The sequence below is a fragment of the Lucilia sericata genome, unplaced genomic scaffold (assembly GCF_015586225.1).
Source record: "Lucilia sericata isolate MDLA Ls3-8-SP2 unplaced genomic scaffold, ASM1558622v1 Contig001706F_arrow, whole genome shotgun sequence".
NCBI classification, from domain to species: domain Eukaryota; kingdom Metazoa; phylum Arthropoda; class Insecta; order Diptera; family Calliphoridae; genus Lucilia; species Lucilia sericata.
The window spans coordinates 30,047-50,900 of record NW_023995614.1 but is presented as its reverse complement, the minus strand read 5'-3'; the positions used below and the strand labels follow the sequence as shown (position 1 = coordinate 50,900).

Below are 20,854 nucleotides of genomic sequence, written 5' to 3'. Positions count from 1 at the left end.
GACTGTAGTCTAATCTACAGTCTGGACTATATTCAGGACTATTGCCTTGTCTATAGTATATAATTAGTGTCACTTTCAAATAATATTACTGTTTTTTTAAATACCTATTCACAAGTATTATTACAACTTACACATGCAAATTGAATTTATAATGAAAAGGCTGTTATTTGAAAAAATTTACTATATCTATTCACACGAGTATTAACCTTAATTTAATTTAATTAGCATATATTTAGTGATAAAAATTTTGATTATTGTGATTATTATACAGCTTAACATATTTCCTAGACTTTTTTCATAACCTTTTTACCTATCCCTCGATTTACACTATTTTACACAATTGTCAATAAAATATGAATCAATAATCGGCTCAGAATCACTTTCTGATTCGATTTATCTATGTCCGTCTATCTTTCTGTTTATCTGTCTGTTAAGCTTGTGCGCACGCTACAGTTCACAATTTTCAAGACAATTTATTGAAATTTGGCACATACCTACTCTTCTTTTGACCCAAGGTTATTGAAAATTTTTTAAATTGGTCCATTATTTCGCCTAGCCCCCCTACAACCGTACCCCCTGAATAGGGCTTTTGAGGTCATAATTATGTTAAATATTCTAGTAAGACAAGATGTCGAAGTGCTTTACGTGAGTACCTGGCGTGTAGCCCTATCTCACGGTGGTACTTTTTCAACCACTGGGTGTGTATCAAGTAAACAACTCACCACTGCCCCTTTGTGTTTGTTACACGCAGGTCGCAATTTTTGTACATGGATATGCCGGTCCATGTACAAGCACTTTGCTCAAGTACTCGAGTATCTAATCTCTTGCCAAAGTAGTCACGTTGAGGAAATACAGGTGTCATGAGCAAGCTCAATCTACCCCGACATAATGTCGGCAACAGCACCTAGGGGACATAATTGGTAGTCCGAAAAACACAGATTATATTAATTGACAAGACTTTATTTCAGTGGTTACAGACACCCACTGTGATAAGTTGAGCATACACTCAACCATGTTGGAAAATCGCTTCAAAATTAAAGAAAGGGCAGTGACGACTTCGCACTCCATTGGCTAGATAGACCGTAGTCTAACTCTCATTCATCATTCATTGTTCATCTTACATCTGTACCCCATTATCACACATCCGTCAAATCCATCAATCACTCCATTCTCTTTATAGAATTCAAAGTAGACGTCAGAAACATCGTTCATCTTCGTTTACCAATTCTTCGCATTATCAGCTCAATTCCAACATTTTATTAATCCACAGTCATGCTCTGTAATTTGTACCGCTCCTTGCATCTAGGAACGATAACAGAAATGTATCTTGAAAATTTATATTTCACCGTGTATCAGTCTTTTAACCAAGCACCCCCTTCCTGCGATTTAGGTTTCAACCACAGCCACTACGTGGATCCCGAAGGAACCTCAACCAACTGACCAGCCAGGACAAGTCCTGTGGGCAACTGGCCACCCGTAGTACCAGATTATGTGGTGCTCTGGTTAGACCTCTTTTCAATTTATGCAAGGACTAGGCCAGGCAGTAAATTGTCAACACCAATTTATAGTCCCGGAAGACTACAGGTATTGGTAGCACCTATCTACCCCCGGATTGCAATACACCAAGATGCGGTCTGAACATCAAGGAAACATGCCCGGGGGGCATTCTAGTAAGACAACAAAAATCGACAAAATTTAGTTTTATGGAAATTTAAATGACATTGCCGATTTTTGTAATGATCGTCGGACCTCATTTGACTCTAGCCACCAAAATTTATAAACATTAATAACAGAATGAAATTCTACATAAATAAATTTGATGTAGACGTAAATTCCTCTACCAACATTTATAAGGATTTACCCTCACCCCCATATAAGCCCTCTTATAGAAAATCTCTTTTTTTTTGTCAACACTAAGTAAAAAATTCCGGAATTAAAAATAATCCAAATTTTTAACATACTCACAGGTCGGCCATGCCCCACTATACATTCATATTGTTTTATATGAAAATGTTAAAGTCTACTATAGATCCTTAAATAACGATATAATATTTTACTTCAGAAAACGATTTTTATATCAGCGTTCTGTTCTTCTATAACACCGTCCGAGAAAATGACAAAAAATTCGTTAAACACGAACCGGATCATATACGTCTGAAACTATAAATTTAATAAAGAAAAACTAAGTTTTTTGTTTTTCATTTCGTGATTCTGTGTCCCTTTTAAAGGACTTCAAATTTTTAAAAAAGTACATTTTTTACAAAATATTTTAAAATACTTCTACTGATCCAACAAGGTCAAAGACAGACAGACGGACGGACATGGCTAGATCGTCTCAGAATTTAATAAGGACCCATAATATATATACTTTTGTGGGTCTATATTTCGATGTGTTACAAACGGAATGACAAAATCAATTAAAAGGTCATAGGATCACGAAATGAAAAACTTAAAACACAGTTTTTCTCCATTAAATTTATAGTTTTAGACGTAATTTGCCCTACCATCCATATATATAGATCCATGTAGACAACTAGTTAATACTAGTTTTGTAACAACCATATGTACCATAGTTTCTTATCAATAAAATATTCCAAATATTAAGTATTATAATAAAAGTGGACACAAATTATTTATTGTTAATCTTTAAAATTTGAAAGAACTTAGTCCGTTATTGATTACATCTCCCACTATGAATCATATTCCAATGTTCATATTGACTTTAAATTTACAGGACATTCTTTGATGTTGATTACATGGCGGAATATAACACATAATTTAATCATTTAATAAGATTTTCCATACAAAATTTTATCAGGGAATTATCTATTGTGTAAATCAAGAGTCAGGTGTATTTTTTAAAAAATGTATGTAAGCTTAAATTATTATTTATTAGAGTGTTACAAGATTGTGTGATGATAAAGTATCGGCTGCGATATTGGTAGTAATAACTAAGAATGAATCCGATGAGATAATAGATTTGGCTGTAATAACTAGGCTAGGTTAAGGTCGTTTAATTCGTTTTATTATTGAAATAATAAGCTGATGAGGCTTTCAGTTTGTAAGTAGAACTCGACTCGAACTCTAAAATTGTATGTTTCTGTAACAGTCTAATGTTTATTTACATACAATTTTTTTCTTTCACTATAATACCAAATAAATCCCTTAAGATAAACTTAATATTAGGGTATTATTGTTTTTTAAATACTAGATTATTTGTAAACTATTATTATTTTTTATTAAATATTTACTATACATGCAAAAAAAGAACAGCAACAATAACAGTATTTAGTCAACTCTATATAGTGTTATTTTGGACTAACTATTTATTATTTTGATTTAAACACAAACTCTATGAAAATATATTTTTAAATTACCAAATAAATGTATTCGTATTAGCATTTTATATGGATGGTATGCAAACATGTTTCAGATTGACAAATTGACACTTTTAGTGTTAATTAGATATATTTTGAGCGAGAATTAATTTGACACTTGTAAATGAAATTTTATTTTTGAAGTTAATTAGATGTTTGTTGAATTTTTATACCCTACACCACTATAGTGGGGAGGGTATTATACGTTTGTGCTGATGTTTGTAACACACAAAAATATTGGTCCTACACCCACCTTTAAGTATACCGATCGACTCAGAATCACATTTTGAGTCGATTAAGACATGTCCGTCCGTCCGTCTGTCCGGCTGGCTGGCTGGCTGTCCATGTAAACCTTGTGCGCAAGGTACAGGCCGCATTTTTCAAGATAATTTGATGAAATTTGGACCAGGCATGTTTTTTGGCACAAGGACGAAGCCTATTGAAAATGGTTGAAATCGGTCCATTATTTCACCTAGCCCCCATACAACCGTACCTCCCGATTTGGGCTTTTTATGCCATAATTACGTCAAATATGCTATTATCTCTCTAAAAATTGGCACAAATAAGTTTTATATAAGTATAAATTACACTGCAGATTTTCGTAATGATCGGCCCTTATTTGACCCTTGCCCCCATACAAACCCCCCTTCAAAAAATGTCTTAAACGTCTAAAACTGGCTTGTAACCATTTGTATCGCAATGAAACTCAACATAATTAACTATTATTTAACAATATATCCTTTTCCCAAATTTAATGAGGATCGGCCCATGTTTGACCTATACTCCTATATAAAGCCTCATTTAGAAAATTTGTTTTTTATCAATAAATTGCTTAAATACTTTGGAATTAAGGTAAAATTCAACATAAAAGTTTCTTTGTGAAAAATTTAAATTTTTAAAATATACTCATGGTGTAGGGTATTATATGGTCGGCCATGCCCGACTATACTTTCCTACTTGTTTTATATGTATTAAGTATTTTGTATGTTTTTAAAGCTTTAGTGGGTGTCGATATAAGGCAATGTTTTTGTGGAATATATAAAATTTAATAACCTTTACTTTATAATTAAGTAGTTGTAATTATATTTAATGACTTAGACATATTAAATATAAGAAATTTAATTTGATTTTTCTCTAAAAGTCGCTTAATTTAATTACATATACAAGTTATAAGAAAAAATGTTAAGTTAAAATATAAAACGTATAAAATAGGTGAAATGGGGGAAGTCGGTTTTTTGTACAATAGAAATAAAATTATGTAGGAGTTAATATATTTAATGGCTCTTTGAAGAAATTTTATTGTTAATAAATGTTAAATTATTGAAAATGCCCACATAAGAAAATCATCTAATATTAGAACTATTAATAATTTCAATTAAATTGTAATTGTGGTCAAAATATAGCTGTTGTACTTATAACAGCAAAATAATATCAAGAAAATTATTTTTAAAATCATTTAAGAAAATCGTTTATTTTTATAAATAACTGTCTAGAACACCAATGTAATATTTTACTTTATAACTGCATAAATACATATATTTATACAAATTTCTAAGTAATTACAATTTTAAAATTGCAATTAAAATCATGTAGTGTAATTAAAATCATAAGCAATATTTGTTGCCTACATTATTAATAGTTTTATGTAATTCTGACAACTTAATTAAATACAAACCCTCATATACATAAAATAAGCAATTCAATACTAATTTATGTTTTATTGACACTTTTTCCATATAAAATTCCTATAATAAACCATCAAGTACATTCTTAATTATTTTTGAATACAGGTGTAAGTGAGTATTTAAGTGTCACTTATAGAGTAAGTTTGTAATGTAACTAATTAAAACGAAAAATTAAAAATAAAGGATCTTGATTACATACATATGTATGTGTGTAACTACTTACTTCCCAGCAGTTTGACGGGACAGTCCCGAACTGACCACTTAACCTACCACTCGTGGTGGCCCCTAGCCACCTGAATACCCAGGTGACCAACCATTTTAACATGGGCTTGTCCTACGAGGAAGTCAATCGTCACTCTACACCCTACAAAGATACAGTAAAGAGACGATTGCCTCTGCTCTCGCTTACAAAGGGGACACTAAAGTGACGAATGTCTCCATACTCGTTTACAAAGAGTTTATTTGTGACGAAAGACCAAAAACATATGAATTGGAGGTGGTAAGATATTAATGGAACTAAAATTTAAAAATTTCAAGTGTCTACTCTCTAGAATACTATGGGACAATAATGTGACGATTGACCCGAAAGATATAAATTTGAGTCAACCAGATGGTGCCACATTAGTAGAAAGTAACAATCATTTCTCCAAAAGATGGGTAAAATAGCTACTTTCGGAAGTACAACAAAAAAAAAACTACTTTTAAGAGTATAATCTCTAGGTTAGTTGAGGACAGTAAAGAGACGACTGTCTCCGCTCCCGCTTACAAAGAGGACACTAAAGTGACGACTGTCTTCATTCTCGATTACAAAGGGTACATTCGTGACGAATGACCCAAAACATACGAATTACGATCATCCAGGTGGTTAACTATTAGTGGAAATTACTGTCTTTTTCGTATGCATTGACTCTTTGTCGAACTGCTGGGTTACCTATTAGCAAACATTTCAATGACTACTACTAATCGTCATAATTATATAGAAGTTATTTAATAATGTCTTATTAATAATGTGTTATATAAATGCTTTATAATTTATTAGTCATATTCTCCGAGAAGCCATAGAAGACGTATATGTTTATTCAAACGATTAACATTGGCTAATTTATATGTATAATTACTAGTAAGCGATTGTGGTAAGTACTTGCTGTATACGTATTCTCATACGATTTACATTGACTAATTTTTATACTTACATGTAAGCATTTGTGGTAAGTACTTGCCTCCAATGTCAACATAAAATGCTATTGTTTAAGTAAAATTTAGGATTTTAACATCTAGATTGGTAATGAAAGTTTTTGCTGGGATGTTATCAATGGGAGTAATTTTTGTCATTTAAAAATGTTCAATAACTAAATTAAATTCTGAAATACCAATACATTTGAAATTTCTCTGATCAAACCGAATACCATCCAAGTCGACTTAAGTACGGATTGAATCAGTCGAATTTTTGCACTAGTGCTATTATCAAAACACAAAGTTCACATTGTCTTTTCGATATATTATTCGCAAGAAGGAATTTTTACTAAAGCCATGATTTTCGACTTAGTCTGTTACTGCATATGACCATAGATTAATAGTGGTATTTGATGGTCATAGTTGTTGTGGTCAGTGCACGCGAATGTGTCATTTTTATAGACTGATGAACGTATTGAAATACATAAATATTTTCCAATCTAAGTATAAATCACTATTTTACAGTTGATAAAGGGTTGTTAGTAATGAAGTGTCTCTATGAATTCAACAGATTTGCTTGAAAACACTAATACTAACTAATGTTCTCATTTAATGTAAATTTTCTTGTGAAAATTAACTACTTAACCTATTCACAATCAAATTGGCATTTTCCAAATTAACACCCCTTATTCCAACACTCATCAAAAACTTTGTTAATGTATAAAAACAGTCAAAAAAATGAGCAAAATTATTAGTGCATGCTTATAGTATCATCACGACGTGGTTTTACTTTTTGACTTCTTGCTGTTTGAACCATAAAGATTGTGGCTTTAAGCAGAAAAATGCCATAAACCAATATTATTGTTCTCATTATACGGGTATGTCCTTGAATTATAACACAGAAAAAAAGGATACTAAAGAAAATGGAAATAAAAATAATAAGGTTGAAAATATTTGATATTTCGTTTAACGTTGGTGATTCTTAACCAGTCAATGTCCGTTTTACTATTGATAATGACGTTGATTATGATTTGTACTTTGATATATTTTTTCTTTTTATGGCGATAATAGTATATGTATACTTTATATTTTATGCATTTTTTAAGTTCTTATTAAAAGTTTGTTTGGTTTGAAGTTGGCCTTAATGATCTGATAAACACGTAAAACGAAGCAAAATCTGGAAATTACATATAAATAAAACTTGCTTATAACTTGATATTCTAATATTTTTTGAAGACACACGAAAGTGCGAGATAAACAAAATTTAAATAACTTATTATTTATATTATAGTTTAGAAGCATAGCCATATTCTAGTCCATAGTCTGTCTAGTCTAGTCAATAGCTAGTCATAGTCAAGTCATAGTCTAGTCATAGTCTAGTCATAGTCTAGTCATAGTCTAGTCATAGTCCCTAGGTCATAGTCTAGTCATAGTCTAGTCATAGTCTAGTCATATCTAGTCATAGTCTAGTCATAGTCTAGTCATAGTCTGTCATAGTAGTCCATAGTCTAGTCATAGTCTAGTCATAGTCTAGTCATAGTCTTAGCATAGTCTAGTCATGTCTATGTCATAGTCTAGTCATAGTCCAGTCATAGTCTAGTCATAGTCTAGTCATAGTCGAGTCATATAGAGTCATAGTCCTAGTAGTCATAGTCAGTCATAGTCTAGTCATAGTCTAGTCATAGTCTAGTCATAGTCTAGTCATAGTCTAGTCATAGTCTAGTCATAGTCTAGTCATAGTCTAGTCCTAGTCTAGTCATAGTCTAGTCATAGTCTAGTCATAGTCTAGTCATAGTCTAGTCATAGTCTAGTCATAGTCTAGTCATAGTCTAGTCATAGTCTAGTCATAGTCTAGTCATAGTCTAGTCATAGTCTAGTCATAGTCTAGTCATAGTCTAGTCATAGTCTAGTCATAGTCTAGTCATGTCTAGTCATAGTCTAGTCATAGTCTAGTCATAGTCTAGTCATAGTCTAGTCATAGTCTAGTCATAGTCTAGTCATAGTCTAGTCATAGTCTAGTCATAGTCTAGTCATAGTCTAGTCATAGTCTAGTCATAGTCTAGTCATAGTCTAGTCATAGTCTAGTCATGTCATAGTCTAGTCATAGTCTAGTCATAGTCTGGTCATAGTCTAGTCATAGTCTAGTCATAGTCTAGTCATAGTCTAGTCATAGTCTAGTCATAGTCTAGTCATAGTCTAGTCATAGTCTAGTCATAGTCTAGTCATAGTCAAGTCATAGTCTAGTCATAGTCATAGTCATAGTCATAGTCTAGTCATAGTCTAGTCATAGTCTAGTCATAGTCTCGTCATAGTCTAGTCATAGTCTAGTCATAGTCTAGTCATAGTCTAGTCTAGTCTAGTCATAGTCTAGTCATAGTCTAGTCATAGTCTAGTCATAGTCTAGTCATAGTCTAGTCATAGTCTAGTCATAGTCTAGTCTAGTCTAGTCATAGTCTAAGGTCGTTCACAGGATAAATTACAACTTCAATATACACACATATTTCATGACTATCTTATGATTATCGATTCATAATTGATCGTAATTCTAATACACGAAAAAATTGATTAACTTTAACTACTACAAAATATGACCAATTAACGTGTGCGAATTCTCAAATTCCTGTAGAAAATATTACTCACTATTCTGTATATTTTTTCAATAATTTCTATCTTTTATTTAATGCAATTATACGTGTCAATTAAAATTGTTCTATTTTGGTATCATTCACTTTTTTATTTTGATGAAACCATTGACAGAGGCAATTAAAAAATTCAGTGATGAGGAAATACAGGAGAATGATCTGCTAAAATGTTTTTCACATTCATTTTTCGATGTTGCTGGTTAAGTGTGTACGTATTTATTTAGAAAAATTATTAGATATTTGTGCCAAAGACTACGCATGGTGTAGCAATTTATACATATGTGTAAAGAATACTCGTAACCAAAAGGCTGATACGAATTGAGTAAAACACATTTGTTTTAACGTGTAGTAGTATCACAAAATACCGATTTATTTGTAGATTTAGCCAAAAAAAATACTTAAAAAAAATGTACTACAAATTCCGATTCAAAGAAGCGCACAGTGTTGTCAAAAGCCAATCTAGCTGAAAAAAAGTCATAACTTCTTTTTGGAAGCAGCTAGAAGCATGAAATTTTGGAATTTAGTATTTCTTGATAAAAACATTCTTTGTGCCAAAAAATGGGCGTTATGGGTGAAGTGGCACTTCCCATAGAAACTCATAATTTTTGTTTTGTTTAAATTATGAAATTTTGACGGAATTATACATTTAGAGGTCCCTTGAACCTATTTTGATAATTTTTGGAGTGAAGTCTTATATATATATATATATATATATATATATATATATATATATATATATATATATATATATATATATATATATATATATATATATATATATATATATATATATATATATATATATATATATATATATATATATATATATATATATATATATTTTTCTGCACATTTTACAAAGCTCTTCCCGAGTTATTAATATGTAATCTATATTTGCATTATATTTGTTTCTATTTGCAGGTATTAGCAGCAAATCTTTTTTTCCTTCTAAAGTGGACATTATACAGATAAATGTACAATAAAAGATTATACGGGAATCCGCGGGAATCTCATTTGATATTTTCATATCTCTCATCATATATTTTCGACCACAATTTTTTCACACTAAAAACATTATAATTAAACACATATTTGCATTGAAGCTAATACATACCTTGTATTATTCAGTAAAAAAAGAGAAAAGTAAAAATCTTTTATTGTTTGCAACTACGATCAGTTCAAATATGATTCTAAGAAAAGACCGCATTTTATAAAAACTGCTATATTGCAATTGCTCATTAATCTACATAGCAAAGCAAATAATAAACAAATAAAAAGAATCTTATATATAGTTATTAGCACTGAATGTTTCTATAAAAATAAGAAATAAATTGGGTGAATTTTGAGATGTCAAAAATTTTACTTTTTTTCCAGTTAGATTGTCTTTTGGCAACACTGTAAAGCGTTACCAATAAATACTACAAAACAAGTAGTTAGAATATATTTTTTCTCTCTAAAAGATTTACAGTTTCATTTACCAATTATGACATCAGAATTTATAATTATGATCTAACTTAATTTGAAATTAATTGATGTAATATTACTTATTTTATTGATTTAAAGAAATTTCGTTAAACATGTTAAAAGCAATTAAAAACTGTACACATTTGTTTACAATTTAATATGAATATCTCATTATCTATCTACGTTATACCTACATTCGTTTGTAATATTTGTTTATTATAATTATTAGCCTTTTTTAATATGGGCCATTTATGGGCAGCATATGCAGGCACGCAATAACAATGACCAAGTTTGTAACTCAATTAGTATGCTTATAAAAACTGTTGCATTTATTTTGTTGCATTTATTTTGTTGCATTTATTTTGTTGCATTTTTTTCCATTCAATTATACCTTCATAAATTTATAGTTAATAGCTTGTAAATAATATTTAATTTTACGCATCACTTATTAATGTTATTGTTAAAACTGAGCTGTGGACAAAAATTTATATTACATTTATGTGAGAGAAAAAATCTATGAACTAGATGACTAGACTATGACTAGACTATGGACTAGACTAATGACTAGAGGGCTATGACGAGACTATGACTACTATGACTAGAACTATGACTAGACGGATGGACTAGACTATGACTAGACTATGACTAGACTATGACTAGACTATACTAACTGACTAGACTATGACTAGACTATGACTAGAACTATGACTAGACTAGACGATGACTATGACTAATGCTTAGACTATGACTATGACTAGACTAGACTAGACTATTACTAGACCTATGACTAGACTATGACCTAGACTATGACTACATGACTAGACTATACTTGACTAGACTATGACTAGACTATGACTAGACTTAGGACGAACATAGACTATGACTAGACTATGACTAGACTATGACTAGACTATGACTAGACTATGACTAGACTATGACTAGACTATGACTAGACTATGACTAGACTAATGACTAGACTATGACTAGACTATGACTAGACTATGACTAGACTATGACTAGACTATGACTAGACTATGACTAGACTATGACTAGACTATGACTAGACTATGACTAGACTATGACTAGACTATGACTAGACTATGACTAGACTATGACTAGACTATGACTAGACTATGACTAGACTATGACTAGACTATGCTAGACTATGACTAGACTATGACTAGACTATGACTAGACTATGACTAGACTATGACTAGACTATGACTAGACTATGACTAGACTATGACTAGACTATGACTAGACTATGACTAGACTATGACTAGACTAGACTAGACTATGACTAGACTATGACTAGGACTATGACTAGACTATGACTAGACTATGACTAGACTATGACTAGACTATGACTAGACTAGACTAGACTATGACTAGACTATGACTAGACTATGACTAGACTATGACTAGACTATGACTAGACTATGACTAGACTATGACTAGGCTATGACTGTTTCCCCAAAAACAATTTGTTATCAGTTTTCCCACTAAAACGACACGCTTGTGTTTGGTATACAAATATTAATTTGTTGAGTTAATATTTAATATGGGCATTTATACATAAATATTATTGTTACGTGGTTAATAATGTGTTTGATTGACCAGCTTAATAATTACATTTATTTTATTGATGATTTATCATAATTTAATTAATATTTGCGTATACAATTAACCTACTTTAAAATACCGTTTAAATTAAGAAATTTACCACAACGCCCACAAAAGAACAATATAATAAATTATGTATTTATAAACCTGTTGTCTAAAAAAATGTAAAACAAATTATTTTTTAAATCAATTACTAACTGAATCTCATAATTTTACTATTTTGAATCGAACATTAAGTTTTCACTATATCCGAAATAAAAAGTTTTTAAAGCATTTACTCCATATTTATGATAACAAGTTGTCTTCCTTGCGAAAAACTTAGTGGTGCAGTAATTAAAATGGTTTGGAATATTATGCCATTTTAAACAAAATTGATTTTTAAGAAAAAATATAGACTTTTTTAACAAAAAATATATTATTTTAACCAATATGGTTGTTCTTAACCTCTAAATTCTCAAATAAATTGTACATTATTTATTAAATCGATTTTAAGCAAAAATTATGTACATACATATATTTAAGTACAGAATTTGTTTAAGTAAAACGATTATAAATTATTTTATTTGTATAATATTTTATGGAATATTAATAAAGTTTAATATTATAACTCAAACAACCAAAAGTGCTTTTCAATTTTCCAAACACAAGCAAATAAATAAATAAATGAATATACTCAATAAAGTTTATTTTATGATTTCTTAGCAATTGTACTTTTTAATTCTTTTTTCTTGTTCATCGAAAACAAAAATTTACAGATTTTCAATTTTTCCTACAAACTGTTACATAAAAAACAGATGTTGTTTTATATTCCTAACCAAATTTCTACTACAGCTACTACATCCATCTACAGAAAATTTGTTTTGAAAAACTTAACGATTTTACATAAATGAAATACAATTGTAAAATAACAATTTTCCTTAACGCGCACACACAATTTTTCAAATTATCCACAAATAAAAATTGGAAAAAAAACAAATAATAATGAAAATATATGGGAAAATTATGAGGCATATTGTGCTGTTATAATATATATTGCCCTCATTGAGGAAATCATTGTTAATATGTATTGGCGTAAGGACGAATACAACAAAATAAATTATAAAAAAAAACATTACAAACTTTTACAAAAGTCTAACAATATTTTACAATGAAAAAGTTTTAATATTTCACTTGGTCTCCCCTCTAACGCCCTTTCTACCATTTAAAAGCCATGAATTCTTGGAGAAAATATGAAGTCATAAGAAATTAAGTGCAAATTTTTGTAATTTTACGAATTACAAATATAAAATGAAAATTTCATTTTAATGAGATCGTTCGAATACCTAAAATTTTTGATGAATTCAATATAGAAAGACATTTTACAATTTTTTTCTTTCTTTCTTTCCCTTCAAGATGCTATTATGAATATAAAATGACAATAAAAAGGGCAGTTTAAGTATTTATTATTGATTACTTGTTAAATTTGATGATAGATAAATTATAAATAAATCCATTAAACATTTTAAAGTATTGTACATAAAATATGAAATCATCATCATGTTAGTCTTTCATAGATTATTTTCATTTTGTAAGATTCGGCATAGCAGAAAAAACACTTTTTACCCATTTTTATACCCAACATCAAAAATATGGAGGGTATATTGATTTTGTCATTCCGTTTGTAACACATCGAAATATTGTTCATACAAAAGTATATATATATTCTGGGTCCTTATTTAATTCTAAGACGACCTAGCCATGTCTGTCCGTCCGTCTGTCTGTCTGTTGAAAGCACCATAGAGTCCGAACGGAAAGAGCTAGAGAGCTGAAATTTTCTACAAATATTTTTTATAGGTTAGGATTGATTATTATTGAAAATGGTCAATAACGGTCCACGTTTTCCCATAGCCCAACCGAAAACAGATTTAACATTCATAATTGTTATGTTCATGTGAGATAAATTTTCTCTACCAAATTTTATGAGGATCGGTCCATAAATGACCCTACCCCTCATATATGGTCCCCTCCAAAAAATGACTTTAGCTCCCATTACTGGCTTCAAAATACGAGTCTAGTGCTGAAATTCGATATAAGTAAGTTTCTCACTACCAAAAACTTTAATAACGCACATTACTGGCTTAAAAACGCGAGTATAGCTATGAAATTCGATATACAGAAGAAAGTTTCTTACAAGCCAAAATCTCTCTACCGAATTTTATAATTGACCCCAATTGACGCCCATATATGTACATGGTTTAAAACTTCGACAAAAATATGTTGTTTTTTAAATTAATATTTTGTTAATCCGAAAGGACGGAAAGGGACACGCCCATACAATGTAAAAGCAAACATTCGTATAACTGAGTAATCATAACAGTTAGGGCTCCCAAATTTTGCAAGGAAAACTCTGAAATTCGTATGAATATTTTGAAAATGTGGACGGACAAGAAATAGTGGGCGTGGGACCACCCATATCAATTAAATATTAAATTTGGGAAAATATAACAGCAAGAATCCTTAGATTTTCGTACGCATAACTTTACTGTCAATACAAATATTTAGAATAAAAATGGAAGGACCAAAAATAATGGGTGTGGCACCTCCCACATAAAGAAAAAGTTAATTTTGTATAAATGGAAAATAAAAGAAATAGAATCTTGGAAACAGTAACATTCCATTGAACTATTTAGAACCAAAATGGGCAGACCAACAATAGTGGGCGTGGCTTCCAATGATAATAAAATAATGTAATTTTTTACAGAAACTACTACCAATATAGCTTAAAAATATATGTATTATTTATTATCACTGAATTGTCAACGAATATGTCATGACCACTTAACAGATTTTGCACTATTTTAATGTAACGGTATTTTATTATTTATTACATTGATGTAGTCTATAAACATGCAAAGTTTTATTTCGATATTGATATAGATTGAGCACTTGGACCACTGTGGGATGTGTCCATAATTGACTTAAGCCCTATTTCAAATATCAACCTAATGTTTATATAGGAGCATTTCATTCGTCATGGTCGAATATAACTGTATTACTCGTTAGTATTTATGCTTACTTTACTTATTAAAAAATATGTTTTAAATTATTTTCTACTTATAAATGTAAAGTAAATATTATATTATATGGACCTTTAATTTCTCGACATTAATGACACAAATGTCCCCACTCATTTAATGACTATTTCCTAAGCTGTTTAATGATTCATAACCTTTTTTTATAGCCAGGTGTCAGTACAATTAACAATTCAAAAATTTGTAATGAAATCTCTAAGTGTTTGAAAATTATAACGGGCAATAAAATATTAATGTGTTAATTTAATTTATAAGCATAAATGTTACAGTCATCATATTTTCCCAATGTTAAATTACTTATCGAAACTTGGAAGGAAAAGCCTATTTAAAATGAAGAGACAAGACAAAACATAAAATGTTTTAATGAATTCTAATGAAATGTAATAATAACCAAGATCTATACTATCCTTGTTGCCTTTACAGCCTATAAAGTAACAAAAGCCCTTAAGTAATAAAATATATTAAACTGCAATCATCAATATGCAGCGATAAGAGCAAATTTATGCTAATAAATTCCAATGGATATCTAGATAATAACATATTTATTAATATCATATCGTAAATTGTTGTAATGTGCCAATGCAAAATTGACAAATTGCATTTCATTTAATTAATATGTAACTCAATTTATCACAACTCATCATTAAAACACTTGTTGTTTAATTGAAACTCCGCCCCAACAATAGAGAATTTGTGTTTGTCATTTTGTGTTTCAACCAACAACAAATCTATTTTTATATAAAAACAAGTAGGAAAGTATAGTCGGGCATGGCCGACCATATAATACCCTACACCATGAGTATATTTTAAAAAATTTTATTTTTCACAAAGAAACTTTTATGTTGAATTTTACGTTAATTCCAAAGTATTTAAGCAATTTATTGATAAAAAACAAATTTTCTAAATGAGGCTTTATATAGGAGTATAGGTCAAACATGGGCCGATCCTCATTAAATTTGGGAAAAGGATATATTTTTAAATAATAGTTAATTATGTTGAGTTTCATTGCGATACAAATGGTTACAAGTTAATTTTAGACGTTTAAGAAATTTTTTGAAGGGGGGTTTGTATGGGGGCTAGGGTCAAATAAGGGCCGATCAATTCAAAAACCTGCAGTGTCATTTATACTTATATAAAACTTATTTGTGCCAATTTTTAGAGAGATAATAGTATATTTGACGTAATTATGGCATAAAAAGCCCAAATCGGGAGGTACGGTTGTATGGGGGCTAGGTGAAATAATGGACCGATTTCAACCATTTTCTATAAGCTTCGTCCCTGTGCCAAAAAAACATGTTTGGTCCAAATTTCATCAAATTATCTTGAAAATTGCAGCCTGTCCCTTGCGCACAAGGTTTACATGGACAGTCAGCCAGCTAGCCGGACAGACGGACGGACATGTCTTAATCGACTCAAAATGTGATTCTGAGTCGATCGGTATACTTAAAGGTGTAGGACCAATATTTGTATGTGTTACAAACATCAGCACATCATCAGCACGTATAATACCCACCCCACTATAGTGGTGTAGGGTATAACAAATAATGGAAATATTTATGTACGTACAATAATGAATATTTATTAAAATAAAATTTCAAATCCATATAATATTCAAATATAGTTCTAGGGAAATACGAAATATAATTACAATACAGTAATACTTGAAAATAACAAATTATTTATTAGACATTTGTATGGGTCATACATAAAAGCTACTTCAAACATGACTTAGTAGAAGAAGAGAAAAACAAAACTATAAAATACTTCAAATTTCTAATAAAGCAATCAGAATTGTAAATTCACATTGCAATCGAACGTATAGAGATAGTGTAATAAAAAAAGTAAAAAAAAAGTGTTTAAAAAAAGAAACTACAAAATAATAGTGTAAAAGGAATAAAAACTTGAAAACGGAAAACAGTTAAAACAAAAAAAAAAAAAGATTCCAAACGCAATATGAAAAAAGACATTTTAATTGAAGTCGTTGCAACTATAGTTGTTGGCTTGTTATTGATGCCAATATTAAGTTTTGCACAAAAACCACGACGCGATGAAAATGTAAAGTTGACAATTTGATTATTTTACACTTTCCTAGTAACGAACAGTAAAGTGTAGATGAAATATTGAAATATCTTAAAAAATTGTGTATGTGGAAAAAAATAACAGGAAATCATAAATAAAGATTCCTTAAATAGTAGAGGTGTTGTAATCTTTTCCTTAAATATTAGATTTAGTAGTGCGTCAATTCCTATACATTCAAAATACTCTTGGGCAACAATATTCAGGTCTAATAAATAGTCTTTATGTTTTTATACCCGCCATTAAATATCAAAATATTAAACATATAACCAGATAAAATAGATCTATAATGTATATACGCCTAAAGCATACTAGCGATTTTCATAACGATCGGACCTCTACATGTTTGGGCATTCAATTTGTAATATAGATAAACCGAATCATTGCATTTTCTCCATTTAAATATCGTGGATCAAACAATGACACTCGTTTATATCACATATTTCAAATTTTATACAAAAATTTCAACATTTTGTTCAGTGTAAATAAATATCGTAAACTTTAAAGCATTTAACGCTCAGGAAAAAGTGTACTTCTCCAAAGTACTTGTTTATCCAGAAATGGATACGCCCGATTAAAAATTTTCAAACATTTTACAAAAGTTCTAGCCCTAATGTTCATTTTTTATACCCACCATTAAAAAAGATGGGGAGTATATTGATTTTGTCATTCCATTTTTAGCACATCGAAAACAAAAGTATATATATTCTGGGTCCTTATTAAATTCTTAGACGATCTAGCCATGTCCGTCTGTCTTGAGGGTTGAAATTTTCGACTCTTTATAGGAAAGGTTTGTTTGGTATTGAAAATGGGCAATATCAGTCCACGTTTCTGGATAGACCCCATACAAATGGACCGCCGAAAAACAGTTTTAACGGGCATATCTGTTTTAAAAGTACGAATATAGCGATGAAATTCGACATAAATAAGTTTCATATGAGCTAAAATCTCATATGAGGTCCATAATAGACCCTACCCCCCATATAAGGCCCCCTTCAGAAAATGACTATAACGCTCGTTACTGGCTTAAAAATAATATAATAATATAATAAGTTTCATGTGAGTCAAAATCTCTCTACCAAATTTTATACCGATCGCACAATAGTTGACCCTACCCCCTTGTAAAGTCCCCTTCAGAAATTTACTTTAACCCTCATTACTGGCTTAAAAATACGAGTATAAATTTAACATAAGTAAGTCTCTTAAGAACCAAAACCTCTCTACCAACTTTTATGTGGATCGGTCCATAATTGACCCTACCCCCATATAAGGTCCTCTTCAAAAAATACAAAATAATATAGCGATAAAATTCGACACATATAAGTATCGTGAAAGCCAAAATCTCTCTATCAAATTTTATGTGGATCGGTCCATAACCGATAACTCTACCGCCCATATAAGGTCCCCTTCAGAAAATGACTTTGATGCTCATTACTGTCTTAAAAATACGAGTATAGTGATGAAATTCGACACATATGAGAGCCAAAAACTCTCTATAAAATTTTATATGGATCGGTCCATAATTAACCCTACCCCACATATATGGTCCCCTTCAAAAAAATTACTTAAACGGTCATTACTGTAGCTATGCGTAAAGTGTCGGGAAGTGATATTCGATTTAAACATTTATGAAAAGCTTAGTGAAAAACGGGCTTCACTGAAATTGTTGAATTTCCTATTACGGCATACGGTTTGATGGTGGGTATATGAGATTCGGCACATCCGAATATAACACACTCACTTCTTTATTTATGTCCTTTATTGTAAGAAATTAAACTAAAAAGGATACTCTTACACAATTCGAAGATTTTCGTATAATTTAACATGTACATGTATTAGCATAGTGTAATTCTATGACAAAATTTTAAAACCAAAAAAAAGGAACAAATTATAAAAATCTCAAAAAGGGCCTTTTTAGCTACTTCCATTTTGGGGCACTCTTATGTACATATATTGTAGACTAATTTCTCAGATTTTTTCCAAACGGACATAGCTAAATCGACTCAGAAAATGATAACACAAGGAATGACAAACGTATACATATCCTGTATTACCAGGGATGGAGGTGGAGGGTATACAAGTATTTAAAACCCTTTTTCCAACAATATTATCTATCTTTTAGAAAAAAATATAACTATACATTTAGAACATCATTCGACAATTCAAAAAATCTCCTAGAGACCCCACCACCTTCGAACAAAAAAATGAACCGTTTTTCCCGTTCATTTGTTAAACATAGACTTGAGGGTGTTATTTTCGTTTTTTTTTTTTTCACTTTGTTCAATTGATACTCGTACTTAAATAAAATGAAGCCAGTGGCCAATATTGATTTCAATCTTAATTAACTTTTATACATTTGCAAGTATTTTTATTTTTGGGTTTATTTTTTGTTCTTTTTTTTTTTTTTTTTTTTTTTTTTGATAATGAAAACTTGATAGAAACAATATGATTTTGCGTTTTTCATTCAACAGAAGGAGGTGTATTTTATATGAACTGTCCACAATTTGAGGTTTCTGCTAAATAAAATGAATGAAAATGTTAAAGAACAAAAAAAGCACATACACACAAAATTTTCAATATTTCGTATCTGCATTTATTAGTTTCTCATTTGTTATTTTCATTAAGTGTATGTGGTAGTCTGTGTCTGTATTTTATAACTTTTTCAAAATTTGTTTCTATTTTAGTATCCACCCCCAGAATTTCTTAAACAATTTGGTATTATACATGATGTTTGTGTGGAAAAAACAGGAGTAGCAGAAGGTAGGGCAATTTGTTGTATTTTTCTTTTGTTTTTTTTTTTAACAAATTTCACTAAAATCTTTAATTAATTTCTTTAAATTAAATATTTCTTTTTTTTTTTCATTTGTTTTTTGTCTTATACGAACAAATTTGTCTAATATAGCTGCTATTAAGGAATTTAGTGATGGTGAAATACATGAAGATCCTGCCTTAAAATGTTATATGAATTGTCTTTTCCATGAGGTTAATGCTGTCGACGACGATGGTGAAGTGCACTATGATAAAATGAAACGTTTAATACCCGACGAATTAAATAAATTTATTCAACACATAATAGATGCCTGTGAATCACATGTACCCAAGGGCGCTACTCAATGTGAAAGAGCCTGGTCTTGGCATGTATGTTTTAAAGAAACTGATCCGGTGGTAAGTAAATAATACTATGTTTAGACATTTATACTGTATCTTAAATTTTAGGTTATTCAAGTGTATGTGAACTTTAAATTAATTTTGTTTACTTTCTTCGTTTTCTCTTCCTTTTAGCATTATTTTTTGGTTTGAATTTAGTTCATTGCTAAAAGATATTTAATATGGTCCAGGTAATAAAAAAGTACTATGTTTTAATAGATTTAATAGAATTTATTGTTTGGTAAATAAAGTAAAAATGTTAAACAAATTTATTAAGGAGCAGCAATTTAAATTGTTATTATTCAATGAAGATTAAGGGGAAATTTTCTGAAGGGAACTTTGTTCAGAGGCTAATTTTAAATAAAGCTTGATCATTGATAAAATGTAATTTTCCCGAAAAGGTAAACTAAACTATAACAATACAATATGGATTTTAATTTTAGACTACACCACTCATTTGAAGAGGGTGTAAAACATTTGTTTCATATTAAAAGAAATATTTTGGAAATTGATTTTGAGTTCGTCTATTCATCTGTCTCCATGTCTACGTATGCATCGATCCATATATAGACGTAAATCTAGGAAAACTTGAAGTA

General features: G+C 30.1%; 1 protein-coding gene across 1 annotated transcript; it reads left to right on the top strand.

The window, feature by feature from the left end:
* Positions 1-16,827: 16,827 nt before the first annotated feature.
* Positions 16,828-20,536, top strand: LOC119612476 (pheromone-binding protein-related protein 6-like). The gene is made up of 4 exons (XM_037968288.1): positions 16,828-17,090; positions 19,796-19,871; positions 20,014-20,276; positions 20,394-20,536. The coding sequence occupies exons 1-4, from the start codon at positions 16,989-16,991 to the stop codon at positions 20,409-20,411; spliced, it is 459 nt and encodes a 152-aa protein (XP_037824216.1). The 5' UTR covers positions 16,828-16,988; the 3' UTR covers positions 20,412-20,536.
* The last annotated feature ends 318 nt before the right edge of the window (positions 20,537-20,854 follow it).

Bases quoted from the DNA above. Each gene is read 5' to 3' on its own strand.
- LOC119612476 (XM_037968288.1), top strand. From the start codon at position 16,989: ATGAAAAAAGACATTTTAATTGAAGTCGTTGCAACTATAGTTGTTGGC. The intron at 17,091-19,795 runs GTAAAGTTGACA...TTTCTATTTTAG, and splicing joins AACCACGACGCGATGAAAAT to TATCCACCCCCAGAATTTCT. The intron at 19,872-20,013 runs GTAGGGCAATTT...TGTCTAATATAG, and splicing joins AAAAACAGGAGTAGCAGAAG to CTGCTATTAAGGAATTTAGT.